A 22,875-nucleotide genomic window follows, 5' to 3' on the forward strand; every position below is an offset into this window, starting at 1 on the left:
ACAGGATTAAATTTCTTAAGATGTCATGGCAACCAAAGATGAAATTTGAATTTGAATAAAAGAAGTTGGCCTCCCTTAAAAATCTTCTCTTAGCTGGAAAGAATGCTGATATAATTTTATGTGGAGTCTTGTCAAGTGCATTCAAGAAATGTCAAACCATATTTTTAGCCATGGAGTTTGCTTAATCCCATAAGACTCTTTCTCGCCTTTATGTTGACAAATGAACAGGACTGAAATATCAGGGATCTGGGCTTCTGTCAAGATCCACTTCGCATCAAAAGCTGTTGTTCTTGTGCAGCTGTTTTCTCAAATCTTCCGAATTAAAATCTACACTTACCTTATCTTTTGATTCCCCTGGGTTTTCTATTGAATTCCTTTGTTGTCACACCTTAATTGACTCCAAGCTTTACTTTTATAGACAAGTCAATGAACTGTTGTGGAAACATAATGTGGCAGGAAAATCAGATGAGAGGCTCTTGATAATTGTCATTGACTAGGAAAATGTCATTTTTATGCATCTGCTTCTCAAGTTTGCTTCTTGAATGGCATATTTAGCCTAAACTTCCTCCCTTCATATTTTTTTTACATATAATCCATTTTAGAGACTATTAAATTAGTATTTTCATAAAATCTGCAACCTGGACCCTACTAAAATAAACAGAACTAAAAATATATGACAAGAAATCTTTTAAAAAATGAGCATATTTTGCCTCTAATCTTGATAGAGGAATTCCAGTACTATTGGAATTAAGAGCCCATCAGGAGAGAAAAATTATAAGATAAAGTTTGATGGCAGTTAAATTTTAAATTATCTACTTTGCATCAAGATTATACTTTAAGATTCAGCATTCTTCAACACTACTTTTTAACCACTTATTTCAGTAAATATGAATTCTTATTTACCCGAGACAGTCCTATCATCATTTGGAAAGTTTAACTGACAGACAAGTATTTGTTAAAGAATATAAGCCTTTCAGTGGGAGTTTTCATCATTAAACATATTTCATGCAGTTCATATCTTAATTCCTATAAGCAAAGGAGACTCTAGCAAATGATATAACATTAGCATCATGCATATTTATAATTTAGAGTGAGCTACTTAAGGTTGACCTCATTTTTGAAAAAACTTATAAAATGGTGAATATACAATCTTGATGTTACTTCAGTTTAGCTTAGTTGTGGGAATAATAGTACAGTATAGTAAAAATAAAAAGATGTTAAAATTAGTAAAAAAAAAGTCTTCATTCAGAAAATGCAAATTGTGGACTATATTTTAAGATGTTCTCATTTATGAAACACTATAATTTTTAAATTAAGTAACACTAACAATATGAACAGTCATAATTCCACATGCTTCATTTTTATCTCACAGCAGTTCACAGTCATATTCCCTAAGCAATAATTATTAAAAGTAACCCACCCTCTGAGCAAATGGCAACAATACTTAGTGCAACAATATTTAGTAACATTTAATGCAAGTAAAGAATCAAATTAAAGCATGTAGAGAACTGGGGGAGTGGGTCATTTGATGGTGGGAGGATGGGCTAAAAGGAACTTTATGTAGAAGGTACTCTATAAGAATAGGCAAAATGATGACATGACTATCCTTCTCCATCTTATGAACTGGGAGAAGGTGGGGGATGCCTGTCCTCTCTGGAGAGGCAGACTTCTTGAATAATTTGTGCCAAAGCCAAGGCAGATGCTACTGGTTAGCTTTTTAGCAAAGCTGGTGTATATTCAGTACAGTCTGCTGTGCATATCACAAGAAGTCAAAGTTGCTCTGTAAGAAACCCAAATCAAGATCTAGACATACACCACTGGAGGCGAGGGGAAATGTATAGAGCACTCACATTGCCTTGTGGCAATGTGTGTGCCTCTGGGGTGCTGCCACTCAGTGAGAAGACCAGCCCTCTTCTCACCCATTCTGCCTCTTCATTCCCCGCTTCATCTCTGTCTTGGACAGTCTCCCAGCAGCAACACAAGATTCCTTCCTTTGATTCCCTTCAGCCTTACTTAATATCAGCTGGTTATGACCCCAAAGAATATGCCAAAATACTCCCACATCAAACTTACTGGAATCACCTAAGAGAAATGGTCACAAACTTGCCTGCACATTAGAGCTCGAGGAATTCCACACCCAGATTACAATCCAGACAATTTAAGTCCCCTCCCTGTTGTCTCAGGCATCAGTGGTCTTTGAAGCACTCCAGGAGATTCCAAAGTAAAGACAAATTTGGGAACCACTGCCTTGTGAAATGCAGATTAAAAAAAAAAACTGATTGGGGTTATCAGTTAAACAATAAGCTTGGTTCACTGTACATATTTAGAAACTGCCTCAGAGTGCTATGGATATTGACACCCTAGTGAGATTTGCACAGTGCAGTCAGCCAACAAATCCAGCGTGCGTGCCAGGTCTCTTGGTACCCATGCTGGTAATGGTGAGCCTGACCTCAATAACAAGTGTTTCATTAACACTTGAGAAAGTGTTCCTGGGAAAATGTTTCTGCCTACTTGAGCCTTCACTGTTTGGGTGAGATGAGCACTAAGTGGTACAAGGACTGGGGTTGTTCTCATCAGCTGTGATTAGAGCCTAGGTACTTCCTGAGTCCCCTACATGGCCATCACCAAACAGGGAGAACCAACCCTTAGAGAATGGATCAGTTTAGGAGGTATGCTTGAGACGTTCCAAAATGGCACCTGCCCGAAGCTCACTTCTCATCCCCATCTCTCCACGTTCATGTCATGTGTCAGTCAGTCTGCAGCTTCACAAAAGCAAGAAGCAGGTGGCAAGTGGGTAGCATCTGTGCTGAAGTTACAGCCTCCTTCTCATTCCTGGTATTTTTGCACTAAACTGAAATATTTTGTCTCTTTGTGGAAATACACTCTCTGGTTCAACACCTCTTCTCCTCCACCCTGTTACTGCGTACCCTTTTATCTCATACCAGACATTTCACACTGTACTAGAGTGGCCTGGCCCTCAGAGCATTTGAAGTTGAAACTCCAGTATTTATTATTTATGCAAGTTTAACACAGAAAGCCACTGTCACTCATTGAAACTTCACCACAAACTGATGACTTAGGATATTGAAAGAAGGTGGGGAAGATCTGAATAGACGAAAAGATGGTGCAGGACAACAATTCCTACGCAGCATGAATACCCACCAACACAGCAAGTCTTGCGAAGGGCTGGCTGGGGCAAGGCACTGAGGAGATTCCTTTAATAAGAGGAGGTTAACACTAAATGCAATGATCTTTGAATTCTATTTTACAATATTTAATATATTCTAATGTTTACTTCATCACTCATTTGTTATTACTCTGTAGGTGATTTTGTTGTTCAATTGCTAAGTAAGTTCTGACCCTTTGCAACCCCATGGACTGTAACCCTCAGGTTTCTCTGCCCATGGCGATTTTCCAGGCAAGAATACTGAAGTGGGTTGTCATTTTCTTCTCCAAGGGATCTTTCTAGATCAGGGATCGAATCCACATCTCCTACATTAGCAGGTGGATTCCTTACCACTGAGCCACCAGGGAAGCCCCTGTAATTGCTTACTATTAATATGTATTTAATAGGTGAGATTAATGAATAAGGGATGAAGTGTCTTAGGTTTCTTTGCAGCATCAAAATTGGGGAAAATATTTTTAAATTACACTTAGAGACAACTTAGTTCATGAGTTTTATCATGTAAAAATATTAGTAAAAATAAAAAGATAGTGGGAATGTAGCAAAAATATGGTATCTGTGGAAATGTTTGGGCTAAAATTGTGCTAAAAATAAAATTGTACAATCCTCTGTTGAGTAGAATACATTGTTAGCTTCGCAGGGCTTTTGACACTAGAGAACATATTTTCTCAAAAATATTATGATCTATGCACATGTGTGCTAAGTCACTTTAGTTGCATCCATGTCTTTGCGATCCTATGGACTGTGGCCCACCAGACTGTCCACAGGACAGAGAGTTTAGAGATTTTCAAGATTAAGAAAGTAAAATGTGTGAATAGGAACCAAGAATAATAATTCTGCTTATATTTTAAGCGCTCATATAATCAAAATAAGATTTGTAAAATATATATTTGCTTTATTGTACATGAATATGTTATTTTTGTATTTTAGAAAAAATCATTTTTCAAATGGTCTTTGAAAAGACATTTTATATCTCTACCAAAACAGTAAATCCAATTTGTTGGTAAAAGAAATATTTCTCTTTTTTTTAAATTTTTATTTAAAACAAAATGTTTCAACAATTTAATAATTTTTATTATCTTTAGTCCCCTTTTAATACTCAAAAGCATTATATTATAAGGTTGTAAAGTATGAGCTCCCCAGGTGGCTCAGGGGGTAAATAATAAACCTGCAATGCAGAAGATTTGGGTTCAGTCCCTGGGTCAGGAAGATCCCCTGGAGGAGGGCTTGGCAACCCTCTCCAGTATTCTTGCCTGGAGAATCCCATAAACAGAGGAGCCTGGTAGCCTATAGTCCATGGAGTCTCAAAGAGTGAAACACGACTGAAGCGACTGAACATGCAGTCATAGTAAAGTAGTAAGTCACTATATAAATATGCATTTAATGAATAAATGAGTTTAGATATCTAGCATATGGTTAGACAGAAAGTTGATTCATTCTGCTAATCTTTATTGAAGCAAAATAAGATGCATTATGGTTTTTTGAATCTGCACTTGGATTTTTAAAAAATCATCCATTGATTTTGTCACCTCTAGTTGAAATTGAAAATGTCAAATAGAAATTAGGATAATTATATGATAAGTCAAGGGAAAAAGTACTCAGATCTTGAAAAGTATTAGCTTTCATTTTTCTTCCATAGCTACAGGTTCACAGTATCTTTTTCATGATGTATTTTAAAACCTTTATGAGAGGTGCTATTCTTTTCAATGAAAACGGAAGGCTACTCTCCAGGTTTCCTGTTTCCTGTTTTATCTCAACCACTTGACTCATTTAGGTAATACTTCTCAAATATATTCTCGGCAAAGTAGTCAAGAATAATTTGGAATTTTTAAGTTGGTATGAGTGGTGTCCTGACTTTCTTTCTGTGATCCCTGGTATCTAGCATTAAAGGAACAACTGATGTGAACTTACTCTTCTGTTCTAGTTAATGTCTTCATAAATGTCAAAGGTCACTTCTTTTATATTATACGTAACTGATAAGTCCCATTAGTACTGTATGCTCAGTTTAGTCCTTTTCTTGTGCAGTAGCATGTTCAGGAAGCTACTCACTGAGCAACTGGTAGTCTAGTGAAGGATCCTGGAGTCAAGCTTAGGTCTGGCATAAAGAGCAAAAGGAAGTTCTTTATTTCCCAGCCAGATTTCAGATATATAAGAACAGAGAAGAAAATATGGCAAACATGGTTTTACTTCATCATTCGTTATCAAAATATTCCCTCTGCTCACTCAACTACTTCAGTCTCTTGAAATATGATGTACGAGCTTTTATAAACAACAGCAATGAGACATAAGTACTAGTACTTCATTGCTATAAATTTCATTTTGATGTTTATAGAACATTTAACTACAAATGCAACATACACTGTGAATATAAAAAATCTTTACTGCTCAAAAAATCCTTGAGGCAAACAACTGCTTAAAGGATAACAATTTTATGTAAACAAAACACTTGGGACTTAAAAAATCAGGAACTGAATTATCTATCTTAAAACTATCACATAAAACTATTATTCTACTTTCTTCCAGCCTCAGAAATAACATGCTTTCAAACACCTATATTTGTTAAAAGGGAACAGGAATAATGTCTGAGTTTTCTAAAGTTTAAAAGGGTTAGCTTGTACACTCGTGGTGGATTCATGTCAATGTATGGCAAAACCAATACAGTATTGTAAAGTAAAATAAAGTAAAAATAAAAATTAAAAAAAAATAAAAGGATTAGCTTGGCTAAGATGTGATGTACTATCACTTAGTACCTAAAAAGATACACACTCCCCTCTTCCAACTAATGACTAAATTAAACAAATTTTATTCACGCACTGGCAGAAAAAAGTATCAAACCAACAAAAGCTATATTCCATGTCTTGTTAATGTTTATGATTAAATACCCTCAAGAAAAGTATTTCACTTGACAGGATAGTAAAGTAGTTGAAAGCATTGAAAGCTAACTGAAATTTTACACACACATACACAAAATAGTGCTTGACCTACAGGAAAGGCACTAAACTAACAAAAAAAAATGTAAAAGATAAGTAATCCAACTACTTTCAAAATTACTACATAAAGAAGCACATAGCTTCTTTTTTGAGGGTTCTGAGCTAATATTAATAACCAGCATTCATTTCACTATATAATGGACTTTCAGAGGCAAAAATATCAGCATCTCCTAGCTTTTATTTAAACCTCAGGCAAATGATTGATAAATAGTGATCTAAAAAGTGTGGAATATTGAGTTAGAAAAATCACAACAAATGTGTAGACAAAAAGGACACCTGCCTTGTGGAAGTACAAACCAAGTAATAGAAGTATAGTATCATGAAAAGATGCTGCAACTAAGCTAGGGATGGAAAAGATGAATGTGAGCATCTCCTGCCTCTAGTGGGAGTGTCTCTCTATAAGGGATGTCCATAGTACCTTTCACATCTTAATGTAGCTCAATCCAATGCACTTTCCTGGTACCCTTTTTATGCTTAGAATAATATATTCCACACATTTTTAATAAATAAATATAAAGTACATACATAGTATAACATACTATGGAATTTCTGTTAGATATTGAGGTTAGGAGAGTTACAGCAGAGACGGACTTTGTGTCTCTATTCTTAAATATCTATATTCTATACTACAATCTATTTTACTCAGAAATCCTTTTTTTTTACATCATATTCTGTTAGTACTTTAAAAATACAAGAACCCTAAAAAGCAAAAGACGCTTGATCACCATTTGTGATGCTATCAGAAAATAGGAGGTTAGACTCTCCAGTCTTATTAATTTTTTAGTAAGAACTTATTATTTTGAAGGGACATGAAACACAATGCTAAAATATTTATAGATACATTAAAATATTTATACATGCAAAGTCAAAATGACCATATTTGGTTCCCTCTAAATTTTCCAGAGAATAAAACGGAAATATAAAAAATATTTCCTCCCTTAGATTTCTCATTTCAATCAAATAATCAAATGAACTGACAATGTTTTTTGACAGTTGTGGGTGCCATTCAGTATAACGTTCTTGGGTTTTCTGTGTTATAGTCAATGGTGTGTCATACCCACGTCCCCGTCACCTACTGGTATACTCCAATCCCCAGGAACACAGAACCTTCCCAGTGGTTCAAGTCAAGGACAGACTACCTGAGACTATGACCACATCTTTGCTCACCTCCTTCCCCATCTGTCCCTTGCTTCTCTCATCTCCTTACAGATTTCCCTGAAGAGCATTTCCTCAATGTGCTTCCAAATCCACTGGCATACACTTCACTGTGGTATCTCACTTTAGAGAGAATCTTCATAGAAAGAGAGCATATTATTTATTTAAAGGATTGATCCAGTTTCCTATTTCACTGTATAAAATAATGAAAAGCAATGTAAATTTACCAAGCATGGAGTAGCCTACAGTCATGAAATAGCTTCAGTGAACAGGCAGAGAGAGCAAAAGAGGAAAATATCAGAGTAACACTGGGTTCTTGGGTCCAGCTCCAACAGTTGTTCAGTCACTAAGCCATGTCTGACTTTCTGCAACCCCATGGACTGCAGCACACCAGGCTTCACTGCCCTTCACTATCTCTGGGAGTTTGCTCAAATTCATATCCATTGTCTCTGCTATATGTCTCCATTGAGTCAGTTGTGCCATTCAACCATCTCGTCCTCTGTCACACCCTTCTTCTCCTGCCCTCAATCTTCCACAGCATCAAGGTCCTTTCCAGTGAGTCAGTTCTTCCCATGAGATGGCCAAAGTACTGGAGTTTCAGGTTCAGCATTAGTCCTTCCAATGAATATTCAGGGCTGATTTCCTTTAGGGTTGACTGGTTTGATCTCCTTGCTGCCCAAGGGACTCTCAAGAGTCTTCTCCAGCACTACAATTCAAAGCATCAATTCTTTGGTACTCAGCCTTCTTTATGGTTCAACTCTCGAATTTGTACATGTCTACTGGAAAAACCAGAGCTTTGACTATACAGATCTTTGTCAAAAATGTGATGTCTCTACTTTTTAATACATTGTCTAGGTCAGGAAGCAACAGTGAGAACTGGACATGGAACAATAGACTGGTTCCAAATAGGAAAAGGAGTACGTACATCAAGGCTGTATATTGTCACCCTGCTTATTTAACTTCTATGCAGAGTACATCATGCGAAACACTGGGCTGGAAGAAGCGCAAGCTGGAATCAAGATTGCCGGGAGAAATATCAATAACCTCAGATATGCAGATGACACCACCCTTATGGCAGAAAGTGAAGAGGAACTAAAAAGGCTCTTGACGAAAGTAAAAGAGGAGAGTGAAAAAGTTGGCTTAAAGCTCAACATTCAGAAAACTAAGATCATGGCATCTGGTCCCATCACTTCGTAGGAAATAGATGGGGAAACAGTGGAAACAGTGTCAGACTTTATTTTTTGGGGCTCCAAAATCACTGAAGATGGTGACTGCAGCCATGAAATTAAAAGACACTTACTCCTTGGAAGGAAAGTTATGACTAACCTAGATAGCATATTGAAAAGCAGAGACATTACTTTGCCAACAAAGGTCCGTCTAGTCAAGGCTATGGTTTTTCCAGTGGTCATGTATGGATGTGAGAGTTGGACTTTGAAGAAAGCTGAGTGCTGAAGAACTGATGCTTTTGAACTGTGGTGTTGGAGAAGACTCTTGAGAGTCCCTTGGACTGCAAGGAGATCCAACCAGTCCATTCTAAAGATCAGTCCTGGGTGTTCTTTGGAAGGAATGATGGTGAAGCTGAAACTCCAGTACTTTGGCCACCTCATGTGAAGAGCTGACTCACTGGAAAAGACTCTGATGCTGGGAGGGATTGGGGTCAGGAGAAGGGGACGACAGAGGATGAGATGGCTGGATGGCATCACTGACTTGATGGACGTGAGTCTGAATGTACTCCGGGAGTTGGTGACGGACAGGGAGGCCTGGTGTGCTGCAATTCATGGGGTCACAAAGAGTCGGACACGACTGAGCGACTGAACTGAACTGAACTGAGGTTTGCCATAGCTTTTCTCCCAAGGAGCAAGTGTCTTTTAATTTCATGGCTGCAGTTATCATCCACAGTGATTTTGGAGCCCAAGAAAATAAAATCTGCCACTGTTTACATTTTTCCCCATACATTTGCCATGAAGTGATGGGGCTGGATGCCATGATCTTAGTTCTTGGATGCTGAATTTTAAGCCAGCTTTTTCACTCTTTAGCCCTCATCAAGAGGCTCTTTGGTTCCTCTTCACTTTCTATCATTTAAGTGGTATTATTTGCATATCTGAGGTTGTTTATATTTCTCTCCACAATCTTGATTCCAGCTTGTGATTCATCCAGCCCAGCATTTTGCATATAAGTTAAATAACCAAGGTGACAATATACAGCCTTGACATACCCTTTTCCCAATCTTGAGCCAGTCTGTTTTTCCATGTCCAGTTCTGCTGCTTCTAAATCTGCATGCAGGTTTCTGATTTTTCCTTCAGTTTTCATATATACTTGTTCAATGATTTTGCAGACTATGGTCCCTCTATTCAGTGTTTCATGGTTTAAATTCTTTTATTATGATAGTTCAGTAAATCTATTAATGCTACTTAGTTTTAGATATTAAATCAATTCAATTATACTCTTTATTCTGTCATTTTGAAATATCAGTGTAAAGAAATAATTAGAAAACTGGCATTGATCATGATATGAATTAATAAACTCAATTTCAAAAAGGTAACTAGCTAGATGTGATGTTGGTTATATTCTAGGTTAGTATTCACACACAAACTTACCATTTGCAGAACAGTCCTTAAAATAATGATGTGTATGTAACAAAAATTTGAACTAAATAAACTATAACTAATTTGGTGAAATGAAAAAAGTATAAACAATCACACCCTTTCCTTATTAAGCATGCAATAAACATGGGACAATAGAAAAACTCACCAAGTTTCAGGTATGTATTCATAATTACAAAATTTATTTCATATTTTCTATGTTTAAGCTAGAAAGAAGGGATGGTATGGGGAAGGATGTGGGAGGGGGGTTCAGGATGGAGAACACGTGTATACCCATGGTGGATTCATGTCAATGTATGTCAAAACCAATACAATATTGTAAAGCAATTAGCCTCCAATTAAAATAAATAAATTTATATTAAAAAATAATAAGCTAGAAAGAATAGTTTACTCTTGAATGCTGCAAAGGTATTTCTCATCTCTATTCTGTTCTAGATTTGTAAATAAATACTAACCCAAAAGTATAAATTATTTTCAAGTATGTACCATTCTTTAATTATTTCTGCCTCTGTCCACTGAGGTTTAACCAATTTTCTGTCTTATATAGTACAGTAAAAACTCTCTGCTTAAGTGGTTGAAGGGATTTATCTCAACCTAGTTTTCTTCCATTGCCCCCAGGAGCAGAACCATGCCCCTGAAATCAATAATGACCACTCAAGAAACCTTCTGGTGGGATCTGAGAAGCTCAATCTTTATATTGCCAAAGACTGTGTATTGTATAAAAGGTACATCACCATTCAGGAGAATGATACACTTGAACTTATTTACAAAACAGAGAGACTCAAAGACACTGAAAACAAACCTATAGTTACCAAAGGGGCAAAGGGTGAGGGATAAACGAAGAGTCTGGGATTAACATACTCCTACTGGGGGCTTCCCAGGTGGTGCTAGTGCAAAAGAACCCATTTGCTAATACAGGAAACCTAAGTGATGCTGGTTCAATCCCTGGGTTGGTAAGATCCGCTGGAGGAGGAAATGGCAACCCACTCCAGGATTCTTGTCTGGAAAATTTCACAGATAGAGGATTCTCATAGGGCTGCCAAAGAGTCAGACACAACTGATCAACTAAGCACATACTCTATAAAAGAGATAGCTAACAAGGCCCTACTATATAGCACAATGAGCTACAATCAATATCTTGTAATAACTTATAATGCAAAATAACACAAAATAATCTTTAAAAGAATATATATATATATGCCATACTGAGTGAAGTGAGTTACAGAAAGACAAATTTGATGACATCGCTTACATGTGGAATCTAAAAAAAGATACAAATGAACTTATCTATAAAACAGAGATAGAGCTACAGATGTAGAAAACAAACCAAGGGGATAAGGGGCGGGGTGGGGGGTGGAAATTAGGAGATTGGGGTTGACATATACAGACCACTATATATAAAATAGATGATGGCCTATATGGAAATAGAATTTTAAAAATGAGTGATATATGTATAACATGCACTTTGCTGTACACCTATACCTACCACAATCTGGTAAATCAACTATGCTCTAATGGGAATTTTAAAAACAATTGATTACTTCCATTCAAGGGTGTCTCCTAGCTCATGTCCTCCTGATTATGGACACAGGCTCAGCAGGAGGAAGTGCACAGACTTATTGTCGGAAGGCAGGAAGGGAGCTGGTATACAAAAGTGTCCCAAACAGTACAGCTCCCATCCCTCCAACCTTGACAATACTTTAGAATGCCCATTTTATAACACAAAGTGACAAAACTGAACAAGAACAGAAGATAAAGAAGTTACGGCTATGTGTTCTTACAATATATCTATTTATTCCCACAATAAATATTTCTTGAGCACTTTTTTAATGCCTGTATACACAGTATGTGGTCTTATGATGTAGGGTGCTTTATCATGGCATTAGTGTTTACCATCAGAACTGTCTTCACTTTATTTTTATCCTTCTTCACCTCTCTACTAGTGGTAAAACCCTATCTGCCAATGTAGGAGACAAAAGAGACTTGGGTTCGATCCCTAGGTCAGGAAGATCCCCTGGAGAAAGAAATAGCAATCCACTCCAATATTCTTGTCTGGGAAATCCCATAGACAGAGGCGCCTGGAGGGCTATAGTCCGTAGTCCACATGGTCACAAAGAGTCGGACACGACTGAAGCGACAGCACACACACAAGCACCTCCCCACAGCCATGGGCTTCAAACCTAGAATGTGATGTCCCTATCACTATTGTGAGCCATGTACCACCTACTGCTGTAAAACAAAGTCACCAGAGCAGGAGGAACCAGGGGCTGAGGAAAAGGATGAGGATAGAGATAGGATAGGGATAGATAGACAGCAAGTAATTTTTCTTCTGGTGAGGGACAGAAGCAGGTGTCATCACCATGTCTTCAAAAATCCCCTGTCACTTAATAGCTCAGCAGAGCTGTGACCTCTGTCTTTCAAAGGGAGGGGTGGTCAAGCTGAAGCCATGTGCTGTGGGACTGTCTGACCCTCCTCAACTCCTTGCTTAATGGCACAGAGTGTGGGCAAATATGGGGATACATGGCCATGGTGCCTACACCCATGTTTTTGCTTTTGTGTCTCTGCAACACAGTAAAAGGGCCAGCTCAATGCTGAATTAAATAACTGGTCATTTTATATATTTCTCTTATCCTAATTTTTTTTTAATCTATTAAAAAAAAATAGCAACTTTAACCCTGACACATGGCCCTCTGCCCAAGGCATACAACGGAGTCCGGAATGGCCAGGACTGCCAGAGAACTGAACCGAGCAGAGCCTGACACTTAGTAGTGTGAGGGCCAAAGTTTTTTGCCAGATTGGTTCATACTGGCCTCACCTGTGGATTACATCAGTTCTGATGTGCCTTTTAAAACCAAGGGAAACTTCTGAATTATTTCCACCGGAGAAAAATTCTCTATTTTTAAAATATATTGAAAGGCATACTTTTATCAGAAATGTAAATAATCACTTGCTTTTCCACAAGTCACCTTCATCATTGATATTCATTTCATGATGAGAATTCTTTGGACAAATGAAGGTCAAAGCTTCCCTAGGCTCCTCTCAAGAGGAAAACTATTATTTTTTTAAATGTTATCAATGCACACATATGTAGACATATAAATATTTATATGGAAACGTACTGCCTAGTCAGTGAATAGAAATGGGAATAGAAATGATGTGCTCTGGGAATCCTCTCTGTGTGACTGAACTTTCAAATCAAGAGAAAACTTTTTTTTTCCCCCATCTCTGTCCCTGTGACTAACGGGAAAAGGTCAGTTTTTCAGATAACATAAGCAGAAAGGGATTTTGATCCTTCCTCATTTTACAGAAAGGAAGAGATGAGAGACTTCAGAAGGTTTGCTGGCTTAAACCTGTAGCACAGTTTTCTTGACTCCCAATCCAGTCTTAATCTACAGTATAGGAAAAGGTAAAAAGTTATAAGGTTAGCTAGTAGAAATAGAAGAAATTAAAGTACTAAATTTAAGAGAAACTCTGACGATAATCTGGATGATAGAGAGAAAGACTACAGATTGAACTGTGGAATTATTGGTATTCCCTTAAACCACAAGAGTAGGGCAGGAGACTGCATGGTAAAAATCCAATCAGGAAGGGTTAAAGGGCAGAGTCATACCCTGCGTTTGCCTCTCAGTGCTGCCCAGACATTGCACCGACCTTATGGTTCAAAAGAAAAACAGCTTAATTATAAAAATAACATAACCAGTCAATACAGGCAGAGCTATATATACAGCCTGTGTATGTGTGTGTGCGCTCAGTTGCTCAGTTGTGTCTGACTCTTTGTGGCCCCAGGGACTGCAGACTGCCAGATTCCTCTGTCCATGGGATTTTCCAGGCAAAAATACTGGAGCAGGTAGCCATTTCCTTCTCCAGGGGATCTCCCTGACCCAGAGATCAAACCTACGTCTCCTACATTGCTGGTAGGTTCTTTACCACTGTACCACCTGGGAAACCCCTATATGGCCTAGGAAACACTATTTTGTGGGAAAGTCTGAGGAGAAGTTGGGTGGAATTGGGTCACAAATAAATAACGGTGTCATCACGGAAAAGGAAGTGGTTTCTGTATCAAATGGCTGACTTGAGCCCGCAAACTTCAAAGCAGACCTTATGTTTCATTATTCTGTTGCTTCTCCCTGCCTTTGAGAAGGGTCAGTGCACACTTCCGTGAAAAGGAAATGTACCCTGGGCAATAGGTAGAAAATCTCAAGTGCCTGGACCCCAGGTCTGAGATAAGGTGGGATTCTTATGCTCCTGGAGCTTCAGAGGAGGGATATAAAGTCTCCAAAGCCTAAAGTTTGGATCGATGACCTTCCTTTGCATTACTTCAAGGGACTGGGACCAGTCAAGACAATGGGGGTTCAGAAACATGAACAATAACAATAAAGCACTTATATCTCCCTTACACATCAGCATTTTAAGTCTGGTCCCAGGACCACACATTTAATCTTCACAAAAAACCCAGGAGCACCAATCGGAACTATTAATCCTTTTTAAGACACGTGCAAACTAAGGCTCAAAGGATTGTATATTATTTGTGGAAGGTCAAACCATAGGTGGCAAGATTAGAGAATCCAAATTTCTGAATTGATCCAGTTCTCTTTTGCATTTTATTAAGTAGTCATCATAAAATGAGTCAAAATCATAGTTCGCAATAAATGCAAAAATTTCCAGAAGGCATCAGCTCAGAATTTAAGGAAATTAGGAGTTTAAAGTTGATCTTTCCTTTTAAACGGTTTTCCCAGTGGAAACAGATGAGGCTGCCTGGTCTTAATGTCTAGCTTATGCTCATTCCTATTTCTAGTGATTACAAACAAATAACATTTTCAAATTTCAATTTTAAAAATAATAAAATGGAAAGCATCTGGTAATGGGTTCTGATAACATTCTAAAATTAAATAGAGGAGGGAGGAGTTTCAAAAACAGGCTAGGCAAACTCTTTTATGGTCACTTGCAAAATGATGACAGTAGTAGCTATTAAGAAATAACTGCTTCCTGTACCCTGAAAACACCTGTTTCAGGTAAGAAACAAAGCTATTAACAGAAATGGCAGTAACAGTTGTGACAATCGCCCTGCAGTGTCAGGAGCACGTCTATAGGGCATGTCCCTGCCAAGTTGTGTTTAATTTGGGCATCATCTTTCTCTTGGTAGGTCCTCTCATTTTTAAGTGAATGAATTTGAATAAAGCTAATTAGGATTAACTACACTTATGAAAGGTGTCAGCGAATGCTAAAGTGTTCCATTTTTATAAGCCCAGATGGCTCAGTGGTAGAGTCCACCTGTCAAGCAAGAGACACAGGTTCGACCCTTGGATCAGGAAGATCTCTGGAGAAGGAAATGGCAACCCATTCCAGTATTCTTACCTGGAGAATTCCATGGACAGAGGAGCCTGGTGGGCTACAGTCCATGGAGTCGCAAAGACAAGACTTAGCAACTAAACAGTAACAACGCTCTTTGCATTCTGAGACTCTCATAAACCTATAGGACCCAGAGCCTTTAAACGACATAGTGTCTTTAATTAACTCAGTGTTTAAATACAGAAATTACTCTCCTGGCAGATGAGCCCAGCATGAAACATGGTTTGTCTAATTGCTGCAGACACAAAGACTGATAAGGCACGAAAGAGACTAAAACAGATAACTCTCAGACCTCCTTAGTTACCATTCAGTTAGTAGGTTCAACTAGGAAAAGAAATGCAGAAAACCATTTTTAAAGTCCTTAAAGATACTTCATGTGTCTTATCAGACAGCCCAAACAGTATTTCTTACCTTAAAAGTGTACATGTCAAAAACAAGCAAATAATCCTTATAAAATTATTTAAAATTTCCCAGAAGAGTTTTCCATTAATTTGATGAATGTGTATGTCCCACACACATACATATCTATACATATACATATATACACACATAAATGTACTTTACATATACAAATATATCTCAGTAGACAGTCATCATTAGTATTATAATTGTATTGATGCTTTTTCCTGAGGTAAACAGATATTGCATATAATCTCTAGATTTCTCTTTCTCATGAATTTGTTCCCCTTGCAAGAGAAGTAACTTCTGTCCTAAACCATGAAAAATAGTGTGTACTGAATAAAATCCAATTCACATTGGTTGAGAAAAATAAAACTGTATCTTTAACCCTTGGGAGGACAGAGGAATGATGTAACAAAATAAATAGCACTGCTATGTCAAAAAGGAGCTGGGCTGACAGGAAGACCAACAATTAGAGCTCAGCATTTCCAGTGACTTACTGCTTGGAAATTTAGGGATAACTGGACTTGGATTATCTAACAAGCCTGTTACTGAAATGACTGTTTTAATTTGGTGAAACAAATGAGACTTTCTCATGTTTGAGGGCTTTGCAAAAGTGCAATAATGCTAACCATGAAAACAAGATCCTTCTTTTTTCACTTTGGAATGTTTTTTGAAATATAACATGAAATAAAATAATTCATGAGGCGATTGATTTAAAAAGAAAAATAGTGTGTATAACATTATGAGCATGTCTTCCATCTGACATTTGAAATGGGTGAAGTTAAAATTTCTTACCATCCAAGCTGTGACAAAGTCCCCCATCCAGGTCCCTACTGCAGCTAATTTCATGAAACTTTCATTTCGGATGCCCATATAGTCTGTAATGATATATGCTCTGTGGAAACAAACACACAAGACATTGTCCAGACTCAGACAACCATACAGTCAAAGCCTTCTGGTTCAGCAACATTCAAAAGGGAATTTTCCCCCTTTTAACAAACTTTCTTGCTTTTGTCTCACCAGATGCGTTTATAAATCTGAAAGGCTAGGAGGAGCTCTGAGGGTGTCTGGGTCAGTTCCAAATAGATTTGAAAACTGACTGTGGCTACACCAATTACCATGTGCCTTTCATTTTTGAGCTGCAGGACTGACAACAGCTTTTGGAAAATCAAACAGAAATACTCAGCAAAGGCATCATTCCATGCTCACTTAAGTATGAGGACAGCAGAAACAATTCCTGAATTAGAGTAACCAGAAAGGAAGAGAAGAGCTTACTTTCTTCCAGTTCTGTCTTCTCAAAGTCAGAACTATTGAAAAGATGCTAGGAGTAAGTTTTAAGTATAATGTCATATCTGAATAATGTTCAGAAGAAAGTCAAGACTTGGGAAAAATTTCCGCATAGGGAAGCAATGTAAAATTGTACTCAAATACATGTGACTTAAATTATTATTTAATAGCAATGGCCAGATTCCACTTCATCACTTGGCGTAGCTAGTTATTGTTTGCTTGCTATTAAACACAAGTTTATTTTCCTCAGAGCTCAAAGAAAGGTTCAAAGGCACACCCGACTACTAAAAACAAGTAATAAGATCATGCTTATTGCTTATTAAGCATTTTCATTTTCTCATTTGATAGTCAAGAAAATCCGAACTATCATTTTTCCCATTTGTAATTTCACTAAGAAAACTGAGATTCAAAAATATTACTTACCCTGCCCAATCAATACCACCTAACTAATGAATGGTACCTAGGAACCAAATTTCTCTGTACATATTTTTTAATTCTAAGTACTTTTTTTTACTCAGTTTTCTTTTACTTTAAATTTTGTTCCTTTTCTTAAACATGATAATACCTATACAACTTAGAGTGCCCATTAGATTAACCTTAAAACAATATGCAGTAGATAAATATTTGTTAGTTATCTATTGAAACTATGAAGAAGCACATTTTTGAAGTCATTGAGAGTTAAACTGCTTCCAATTCAGTTATTTTTTCTAGAGTTATTTCAGATAGTTTTTTTATCTGACATTTAAACACACAGATATTTACACAGATATTTAAATAGTTTTTTAACAACAAAAACAAACTTATAATTCTTAACAACTTTTTCCATGTGCTTCATCTACTTACTTTGGAGGGGCTATGTAAATATCTTAAGGTCTCATCTCAAAATTCTGGGCTTATTCCACGTGTTTCCATAATAGTCCCCCCCCCCCACCAAAAAAATTTAGCTACCAAAAACTGCATGCTAGCAATGTGCTAAAGATTGTTATTAGCATTTTAAAAACACAGTCCTCATCAATTTTCATATCAGAACAATGAAATGTATTGCTATTCCCATTTCACAGATGTGGAATTAAGGCTTTAGAGAGTTTTTGCAACTTTCTCAAGTTTAAGCATCCAATAAATAGACAAGATTTGAATATAAATTTGATTGACTCCCAAATCCATGCACTTAACTACTGTGCTATACCTTCTTCCTACAACTGTTAGTAGAGATATAAAAAGCACAAAGAATATCTCTGTTCCCAAGTATTTTAATAAGACAATGACAAGGAAGGATTACTTCCTGTGGGGATAATTCATAATAAGAAGCCACGAGAAGCATCCAGAAGCTACAGCTCCCTAGAGCTACCATCAGGTCTTGGATTCCCACTTATACTGAGTTCACGCATCTAAGCAGCTCCTGGTCACTGGACTCAGGGTACTATAGCATAGTAGCTCTTTCAATTGTCCAGCTTTTTCAATGACACCTACTTTGAAGATTTTGTTCAATGTTACATCTCTACCTGTTCACTCTGCCAATTAATTCCAGAATACATTGGGCTAGGATAGAAATTCCTGGCTACATTCTTTGTGGTTGTATAGATGTATATAAGAGAAGGCATGATTCTTCTATTTCAGTATCTGAAAACAAGGATGAGATGGTAAGCATGCAACCGACCAATGATCCAGCAGAAAAACCCTAAAATTAAAAAAATATATATATATAAAAATAACTCCTCAAATCTGCTTAAAGTCATCTAAGAGCTGATGAAGCAATGAAGAGAAGAAAAACCAAGATACCAGATTGGTGAGCTTTATGGGAAAGTTAACTGTATTTTCTCTGGGGACATTAGCTGATTCCACATGCAAGGCAAGAAGATGAGAACCTGGATTTTGCCCTGGCAGAGAACAGTCTCAGTAGGTTAAAGAGGCAATGTTTGAAATTTAAGGAATCAAGATTCTTGTGAGAAAGGAGATGCTCAGAAGAGAGTAAGAGACACAGCCAGTTTTCCTTTCAAGACTTTTGCCAAATTATGAACTTGTGCACAAGGAAAGCTGATAGACTAAGCAGAAAGTCTTTATAGTCTACGGCCACACCATCCTGAACGCACCCCATCTTGTCTGATCTCAGAAGCTATGCAGGGTTGGGCCTCATTAGGACTTGGATGGGAGGAAGTCTCTGTAAAGTATAGCAGAGGTCTGGCTACTTCATGCTGAGGAAACTATCATAGTTCAGAAAATTCTGAGAGTATAGCCCAGGATATACTAGGGTAATGAAGACTAAAGAAAACCTGTGATATATGGGTTCTTGTTGAAACTGTAAATCAACCCCTTTTCTAGTCCATTTCATGACTGAATTAAGGTGATCAGCTTCTATTCTTCGCACTTAACAGAGGAAAAAGTGAACCTTTTCAGGAAGAATAAAATATCATCTATTTTTATTTATAAAATCCATCATTCAATCAAAAGTTACTAGGATGTCAAGAAACAAGACCCTATCAAGATCCTGAAAACCAAGAGAGTAAACAATAGCTAAAACTATTCCATAAGTTCCAGGACGACTGCAAGTCATTTTTATCTATTCTTTCCACTGTTGATACCCCAGAGCCTAGAGCACTGCCTACCAGTGGTAAGTAATCAGTAAACATCTGCTTAATTTATGAATTAACAAAGTGACCCAAGTTATTCAGATTTATTGATGCAGCCCACTCCAGTATTCTTGCCTGGAAAATCCCATGGATCACGGGGCCTGGTAAGCTACCATCCATGGGGTCACAAAGAGTCGGACATGACTGAGCGACTTCACTTTCACTACACAGGTAAACCAATATATATTAAACCCTAGAAATAGCAATAAAATAAGATTGACATGAAAAATTTTTACATGTTTTCAAATTGTTTTCTATGTTTACTTCACTTCTCCAACTACATTTATATATCCTTGATGGCAGAATAACTATCCTATATTCATGTAGAAAGATACATCAGCACAAAACAGGAGAATGTCCCTCCTCTGTGGCTGTGGGCACATGGTGAGTACTGAATGCCATGATAAAGCAGAGGACATAGCAGAGAGAATTTATTTAAGAATAAATTAGTTAATATATTTAAAAGTAAAGAGTGATATTTAAAATTTATTACTTATTCTAGACATTTCTCCAAAGGAGACATACAGATGACAAACAGGCGCAAGAAAAGGTGCTCATCATCACTAATCATAATATTAGAGAAATGAAACTCAAAACTACCTAGAGATATCATCTCACACCAGCCATCATCAAAAAGTCTACAAACAATAAATGATAAAGAGAGTATGGGAAAAAATCTTCCTACACTTCAGTGGGAGTGTAAATTGGTACAGCCACTATGGAGAACAATATGGAGTTTCCCTAAAAGGCTAAAAATATAGTTACCATATAATGCAGCAATCCCACTCCTAGGCATATATCTGGAGAAAAACATGGTTTGAAAGGATATATGCCCCCCAATATTCATCGCAGTGCTGTTGACAATAGCCAAGATACGGAAGCAACCTAAATGTCCATTGACAAATGAATGGATAAAAACAATGTGGTACATATTATACAGCAGAATACTGCTCATTTAAAAGAATGAAATAATGTCATTTGCAGCAACATGGAAGGACCTGGAGGTTATTGCATTAAGTAAAGTCAGACAAAGAAAAATATCATAGGATATGGCTTATATACAGAATCTAAAAGAAAAACTGATACAAATGAACTTATTTACAAAACAGAAGTAGAGTCACACATGTAAAAACAAATTTATGGTTACCAAGGATAAAAAGCAGGCAGGGAGGGATAAATCGGGAATTTAGAATTGACATATACACACTACTATATCTAAACCAGATAAACAACAAGGACCTACTGTACAGCACAGGGAATTCTGCTCAAAAATCTGTAATAACCTAAATGGAAAAATAATTTGAAAAGGAAATGATGTATGTATAACTGAATCACTTTGTTGTACTCCTGAAACAGTACTATAAATCAGCTAATGCCTGATACAAAATTTTAAAAATCTCCAGGTTCCTCTGTCCATGGGATTTCCTAGGCAAGAATACTGGAGTGAATTGCCACTTCCTTCTCCAGGGGATCTTCCTGGCCAGGGACGGAACCTGCGTCGCCTGTGTCTCCTGCATTGCAGGCAGCTTCTTCACCACTGAGCCATGAGAGAAGCTTCTTTTTTAAAAAGAGCATATTGTATCAAAAAATTTAGCAGTTATTCTAAATGTTGCTGCTCTGGACAAATGTAAAGAAGAATTACAAATAGGCAGACCTGCCATAAAAACTTTCAACAATGAGTTCACTCATTTGCATATCTATTAACATTTAGCACTATTTCCTACTCAGGTTGTAAAGGACACAGTGTGCATATATTTATATTAGCAATTCTGGCCAGTTTGAATATCACAGTGGACTCTGAAAAAGTGGTTATGGAGCTTATACACTCAAGAGTTTTTGGATACTGATTCAAAATTAAATTTTATTTGCTAGGAGCCATTGTTAAGTTTCAGTTTTGTTCAGTTTTAGCTAATTATTTCAACTATTCATACATCTTTGTTTTGCTTTGTGCTTTAACTGGTTATCCGCGCATAGATCTAAAAAAGCCTGCACTCTTATCAGCCTTGCAGGTAAACATTCATCATTGATATTTTCTCTAAAAATTCTAAAAGAATTACTTTTCAGGCTATAACTTCATTCCCCCCTCCTTGAGATTTCAAGTTTAACTGTCAAATCCATAACATAAATGTGAAAACATCAACAAAATCTTGGAAAGGCTCATAGTCATCGTAACCTCAAAACATGAGCTACTAAGCTTATTGCACCTAATGAAACTTATGTGTTAAATGGCCATAAACTAAACAGATTCTAACATGGACTAACTAGTCAACAAAATGATAATATGAAGAATTGGCCCTAGAGGTGAGAGTCTTGAGCACAAGCAACAAAGGTTCCAGCTTACTTCAGTCTATTACTTACACGTAAGTGGATTCAGTCATGCCAGGTGATTTAGGAGCTGAATCTCTGAAAGTTTAACAAGAGGCAGTAAAGATAGATCACCAACCCAAAATGGATTCATGCTTCACTGAAGATCCATCTGTGGCCAGCTGGATTCATAATGTCACAGCTGTCTCTTTCAGCCACGTTTGGGCAACATAAACAAGATTGGGGGCATCACAAACAAGTAAATCATGGATAAGGAGTTGACTTAACATGAGTACAGACCTGTATTAAACACAATGAACCTCAAGCAAAATCTCTAAGTGGTCTTAAGGCTTGGGGTGAAAATCTGTCGACATAAAATGCCGGAAATTAAACATATTATTAGATTAGCCTTTCTTAATTTTTTGTAATGAAATGATTAAAAGTCTTTAATTCAGTCACTTGTTCAACTATTATCCAAATAACCACATTTTAGTATTTCTTCTCAAAATGTCTACTTCTTGACTATTGAAAAACTTAGAAGGAGGTCAATACATGTGTGTGAACTTTCCAGGAAAGACCTAGGGTATGAAGCTACAGAGCAAAATTCACTGGAAGGTGACAACTGTTGCAGACAATTGTTAGAAGGAGTATCCTTGCCTCGCGAATTCCATGGAAGAGAAGCCTGTCAGGCTGCAGTGCACAGGGTCACACAGAGTCAGACGTGACTGATGTGACCTAGCAGGCACCCACATACTGGCATAACCAAATTTGCTGATATCCTATTTTTTCCCTTTCCTGGTAATTTAGAATCAAGACTCAAAGAGAGAAAGAGGAAATCTCTTTCCAGGAGGTTGAATGAAGAAAAGCCCAGTAATTACTGGTGACAATGTTCTATCCTCTGAGAGTTGTTCTTGTTGTTCAGTAGCTCCTTGTGACACCATGGACTGCAGCATGCCAGGCTCCTCTGTCTTCCC

At 37.2% G+C, this 22,875-nt stretch overlaps 1 protein-coding gene across 2 annotated transcripts in view; it reads right to left on the bottom strand.

The window, feature by feature from the left end:
- The window catches only part of TMEM117 (transmembrane protein 117), a 590,052-nt gene that overhangs the window by 277,191 nt on the left and 289,986 nt on the right, over positions 1-22,875 (bottom strand). For both annotated transcript variants that reach the window (XM_018047901.1, XM_018047902.1), the window contains one exon: positions 16,479-16,578. In XM_018047901.1, the coding sequence (XP_017903390.1) occupies positions 16,479-16,578 (100 nt within the window). The remainder of the gene's footprint in view (positions 1-16,478; positions 16,579-22,875) is intronic.

Source organism: Capra hircus, chromosome 5, assembly GCF_001704415.2.
Source record: "Capra hircus breed San Clemente chromosome 5, ASM170441v1, whole genome shotgun sequence".
NCBI classification, from domain to species: domain Eukaryota; kingdom Metazoa; phylum Chordata; class Mammalia; order Artiodactyla; family Bovidae; genus Capra; species Capra hircus.